Here is a 6,097-nt window from a genome sequence, read left to right on the forward strand (position 1 = left end):
AAAAATAATAGCACATGTAATACGAAGGCCAGGTTAGGTTACAGCAACACTTGGGTAAAAGGTAGACCTGAATCTATTGGTCCATATCTAAATTTCAAAGGTTTAACAATACAACAACAAAATTAATCTTTCCTCTTCCAATCTTAAACTATATGGCTAAACAGAATAATGAAAAAAGATAATGAAATTAAGATATCAGATATTGAGTTGCTGAGGGAAAAGGGCTATGAGCTAAGTTCATATGGGCATTTAGAGAAAATCCTGGGCTCAGACTTATGAGGGTCTAAATTATTTGCACCAAACTCCACTTGGCAAATATCCAGGCTTTAAGGGGAGGGAGGAGTCCCACTCTACTTCTGTGTATGTAAATCCAGTGTATTCAGTTATCACACAGGTATTTGTAAGGTTATAGGAAGCATAGTTGTGATGGTTAAAAAGAGACATAAAGATTGTCCTTGCCAACACATTGGTAATCTCACCACAACAGATGAGATTACCAAATCTGTTAGCAACAGGCTAAAAAAGTAATTATCCTGTGCCAGCCCTGTATCACAAGTATGCTTCCTATAGCCTGTGAAAGAGGATTGAAGTTGGTAGTAGAAGGAAGAAATTTTAGTGGCAGCAGCTTGGGCATCTATATGGCCTCTATAAGAGGCCTCTGAGGTTAAACGTAGCTTATATGCTGCAGGTGGCTCACGTTTGTTGTAAAGAATGGCACACAAATCATCATAAAATGATCCTGTGGAACATCATTAGTGATGGGTCAATTGAGATTCTCAGTCATCCAGGTGGAATTGTCTGTAGGTTGAGTCATGGCAACTGGATTTCTTTCTTTTTGGTTGAAATGTTTCGCTAGTGATGGGCATGGTAGACAAATGGTTTTTGGTTAGATAAGAGCCTTTGACTTTTAATTGCTTTGTCCTGAAATAGAACCTGAGTCTTCCAGTATTAAGATGTTAGAAATAACACACATCTGATGCGTGCATTAGCTCTGAGATACTGTACTCATACGTATGAATAGTAATGAATGAGTTGTTCTTCTCCAGCTAAAGCTTTTCGTCAGGAACAATGTGAAGCACGAAATGGTTACCAATCAGATGCAAAAGGTGTCAAAACCTTTGTTGAATGGGTTCCAAAATATGCAGGAGTGCTCCCAGGAGATGTTTGCAAACTCACCTGCCGAGCTAAAGGAACTGGCTACTATGTAGTTTTCTCTCAAAAGGTAAAATAGCTGCTATGCGTGCTTATAGAATATCTACATTTCTGACATTTTATGTATAGAATATTCACTAATAATATCAATGAAAGCATATAACTGTTCTTTCAGAGCTTAGCATGTAATAGCCCTGGCTGGCTTTCCTTAAACAGTCAGAGAGCCCAATATTGGGGAAAGCTGGTACAACGTAAAGTTAGATATTTTTATTATTATATTATTATTGGATGCAAAATATTATTAGATGTATTGCCAGAGTTCTATATATATCAGTAATGTTCATGTGTATGTGTAAACTAAAAATGAAAAAAAAATCAATTTTAAACATAGTTATGTTACTAAACAGGTGACGGATGGAACAGAATGTAGGCCATATAGTAATTCAGTGTGTGTCCGTGGAAAATGTGTACGAACTGGATGTGATGGCATTATTGGCTCAAAGCTCCAGTATGATAAGTGTGGAATCTGTGGTGGAGACAATTCCAGTTGCACAAAAATTATAGGAAACTTTAATAAAAAGAGGTAAGAAAGAAATAAACAATACAATCTGTCACTTTTCACCTGAATTCCTTATTGTCTTAGGAAATAGCATTCATGCAGAATTCAGGAAAAATGTGTATTATACTGTGTATCATATCTCAAACATACGGTCAAGAATATTGTATCCTATATTACAATGGTCCCATACTTGCTTATGAACGTTTTAAAAATATGTATGTAGGGTGCACTCAGATATGCAGTGGAACTCAACAAGGGACTGATCTGTTGCCTGAATAAGATTAAGAATTTAAAATCTTTGCTATATCAGGAAAAAGACCCATTCTGTGACATATGGTGGTCAATCATGTAAACCTGAGAAGCTCAAAACAGGATAGGAGAGTTAAAACTTTTGTCCATGTCTACAGCTGCTAATTAAGGTATTCTGCTTATGATTCAAGAGACAGAAATCAAGACTTGCAGCCACATATGTCCTTATGCTAAAAAAAGGTAAATGGTAACTGTCCTATCTGATAGACTGCATGGACTATGGTATTAAGAAGTACCATACTTCTTAATGCCATAGTCCATGCAGTCTATCAGATAGGACAGTTACCATTAAGAAGTACCATACTTCTTAATGCTCTTAGTTTGTATGCTAATTAGTTGATATACTCTACTACCTGTACAGTTTTAATATATTCAGTTGGGATAAATACATTCAAGTAAAAGCTTATTTTTATACTACAAGCTCAGATGGTAATGTAAAACAGAAAAAAAAATATGAGGATTGTAAAACTCATGTTTCATTTGAGGTATCACTATCAAATGGAATTTTAAATTGTCATTTTAGTGGAACCTTGAGATTACTTCTACTAAAATGTAAATAAACAGAGAAGTAGTATATTTCATGCATCCTATTGGTTTTAATTATTTTTTAGTGGAGACAGATAGAGGACCCAAATTCGTTCAAATTATTGAAAGGATGTTAATTTATGCTTGACTAATGTATCCTTCTTTTGTTTCAGTAAGGGTTATACAGATATTGTTAAAATACCAGAAGGAGCAACACACATCAAAATACGACAGTTCAAAGTGAAAGACCAAAGTAGGTTCACTGCTTACTTGGCTTTGAAAAAGAAAAACGGTGAGTATCTTGTCAATGGAAAATATATGATCTCAACTTCAGAAACCATCATTGACCTCAATGGAACAGTTATGAACTACAGCGGATGGAGTCACAAAGACGATTTCTTGCATTCCATGGGACATACAGGCACCAAGGAGATCTTGATGGTACAGATTCTTGCAACAGATCCAACTAAACCGGTGGATGTCCGCTATAGTTTCTATGTGCCAAAGAAGCAAACCCAGATGACAAATTCTGTCACTAGCAACAACAGTAGTAACAAAATTAGCCCATCACTTGCTCAACCCCAGTGGGTAACTGGACCATGGCTTTCTTGTTCTCGAACATGTGATACAGGTTGGCATACAAGAACTGTCCAGTGTAAAGATGGGAATGGAAAATTAGCTAAAGGTTGTCTTCTATCTCAAAGACCTTCAGCATTCAAACAGTGTTTATTCAAAAAATGTTAACCTGTGGTTGCAGACTTCTTCAAAAGGAGTCTTCTTGAATCTTATTCGACATATTGACATAAGATCTACCTAGCAACAAAAGAAAGACAATGTTTCAATATTCTGTCATATTCTTGGCAATTTTTCCTGGCAGAACATGCCTATTTGGACCAAAAGGAGATATGAGCTGGTCCTGTGAGGTGATCTTAATATGTCAAAAGCACTAAGTGTTAGCTGTTACGAGCCCTTTGTATCTGCAATTAAGAGGATAAACCAGTGAAGAGGTGATCATGGGATATCCAGTTACAGAATCATCTCCCTTTTCTCACCTACCTCTAACACAGTATGTCTTTAGACAACTTTTCAAAATTACCCATGATTCTACAATAGCTTATTTTATACTATTTGTAAATATCTTTGCTTTGGTATGCCACTTTATATCACTTGATTTTCTTACAAAGAACAGCAGCCTTTATGTTTAACACAAGTGATTGACCAAAGTACAGTAGATCTGCAGTCACTGTGGACTCATATGCCTTTTTTTAAAAAAAAGTGGCTGTGGGTATTTTACTGGAAGATGAAGAGCTTGCTGCTTTAAAGAAAAAAAAAAGTAGTATCTTTCTGACAACAGGAAATGCATTTCTATTCTAAGAATTTCCTGACAATAGAATTTATTCTATATTAATGCCTTTCTAATGAAGAATTTTGTATAGGCCCACTCTGCAGCAGTAAAAAAAAAGAAAAAGCTGCCAGTATGCTGCTTTAAAATTTGAAAAATAAATGTACTTTATTTTATCCATTTAGAATAATGCACCTCAGAAATTATAAACATAATGAAAGATGTGCCACAAATAGAGATAGAGGGAATTCATTATGTGGAAACAGCACACACAACACAATTTGGGAACTTTTTTCCCCTGTCAACTGCCACATGTCTGTTAAGGGTGATAGCCAGCATAGGATAGGACTAAATCCAGAAGCGGATGAAGCCAGAGTCCAAAGTTCTTGGGACATTAGCTTTTTGCTGTAGTATTTCTACTACCTCTTTCCCTTTCAGCCACTTTTCCCTCTTCTACTCTATCTCCTTTTCCATCTAGCAGTTGCTGTAGGAGAGGCAGATGACTCTTGTTAGAGATCTGTATTAACTGTTGACAGAGAGGTTTTGAAAACAGTCTGAGATTACATGTGGGTTACTCATCCCCAATGTATGGGAAGGGGAAATTTTGGTGAGACACTGGGTCATGTCATAAGTGTCTTCCAGCTCAGATTTATGGAATTTATTCACCTCTGTTTTCCCTGTTAGTTTTGAAGTGGTTTCTACTGGAAATCTAACAGCATGCCATGAATTTGGCTTGTAGGGAAGAATTTCACAGTGGTTAAAACAAAAACAAAAACATTGGTTTTCTTCATGTAGCAATTTTTTTGTCCAGTTCTTCTAATATTTGGCTGCATGTTACTAAGCACCCCAATCCAGAGATTTGCACATGCTCAGATTGGGTACATATATTATGTGCACAAACTGCCCCATAATTTCAAGAAGGATACATAACCTTTTGCACGTGTATATCAGTTCCTTCAATGAAATGAATGGGGTGTTCTTTCAGGAGCACTTCAAAACTCACCTATAATGCATGAATGGGAGGAATACATGAAATATTTTTGTTGCTTTCAAATTGTAGATGTATTTATTTTTTAAGTCATTACATATTTTTTTAGATTAAGGCTTTAGGTTCTACCTGCTTTGGGGGAATAAGCCTTACTGAATTCAGAAAGAATTACTTATAGACAAATTTTTAATTTTAAAGCTGAAATCCTAAATGTACATATTAGGGAGTAATAAACAAAATGAACCTTTTTCAGATTGAACATCTATAGGATTGCACTGGAAAGATCATAAGAAAATCAAGCCATATTTAGTTGTGGGAGCTGTATCTTACTGTCCTAAAATTATTTTCAGAGAGAAAACTATTTTTTACAAAACTAAAGGAAAAGGAATTTTCCAGTTTAGAAAAGTAATATAAATACCTCATCTAAATCAAGAGAAATTGACATTTAATATATAGCATTTGGCTGAAATATTAAAATATAGAAAACAGAGACTATATCTTTCTTACCAGTGCCTTCCACAATATTCTAAGTACAGACAAATCAAGCTGCTTTAACTTCCAATGGAATTTCATTACAAATTTCATTGGAGCCACAATTATATCTTAAATACCCAATTTTTAAATTAACATTGCAATCTAAAACCTTTGCACTTATATACTTGCTTCTATCACCCGCCTTTAATATTGCTGTGGACGGAATGCATCATTTTAAGCATTTGTTTTCTGAGGCAATGATTTTAAGGGGGAAGAAATCTGACTTTGTTTAGCCTATCTAGTTATATAAGCCCTGTTTATGTGAATGAAGCCTACAGCTTTGAGATTTCCTAATTCAGCAGACATTTTAGGTCAGTAATAGAGTTATCACAGGTGACAAATAAATAAACTGACTGAATTAGAGGCAATTATCCATGATGTAAAACAGTTGCATTTTCATATCTTCAAGCCATCAAGTGATATGAGATCACAAATGTAAACGCACTTTCTTGGTGCACCATAGGGATATCCTAAAAACAGTTGTTTTGTGACTGGTTTCTAGAACAGATCTTTAATTCTTTAATCAAATTGTAAAGAAGTGCAATTCTATAGGATTAGTTATGAGAGAAAATCACCAGGAATGCACATTTCAAGGTATTTCAGAATATAAATCCAATCAAAAGTAATGCAATGTGCATGAACATCTACATTCTGTACATTTAGATGAGTAACTGCACATATGGTTTCT

At 35.1% G+C, this 6,097-nt stretch overlaps 1 protein-coding gene across 1 annotated transcript in view; it reads left to right on the forward strand.

Annotated features, from left to right (window-relative positions):
- ADAMTS5 (ADAM metallopeptidase with thrombospondin type 1 motif 5) overlaps positions 1 to 4,290 on the forward strand; it is a 48,756-nt gene extending 44,466 nt beyond the window's left edge. Inside the window, exons 6-8 of the mRNA XM_063305456.1 lie at positions 1,047 to 1,222; positions 1,560 to 1,735; positions 2,719 to 4,290. Of these exons, the coding sequence (XP_063161526.1) occupies positions 1,047 to 1,222; positions 1,560 to 1,735; positions 2,719 to 3,289 (923 nt within the window). The 3' untranslated portion in view covers positions 3,290 to 4,290. The remainder of the gene's footprint in view (positions 1 to 1,046; positions 1,223 to 1,559; positions 1,736 to 2,718) is intronic.
- Positions 4,291 to 6,097: the final 1,807 nt, after the last annotated feature.

This window comes from Candoia aspera, chromosome 5, assembly GCF_035149785.1.
Source record: "Candoia aspera isolate rCanAsp1 chromosome 5, rCanAsp1.hap2, whole genome shotgun sequence".
In the NCBI taxonomy this organism is placed as follows: Eukaryota; Metazoa; Chordata; class Lepidosauria; order Squamata; family Boidae; genus Candoia; species Candoia aspera.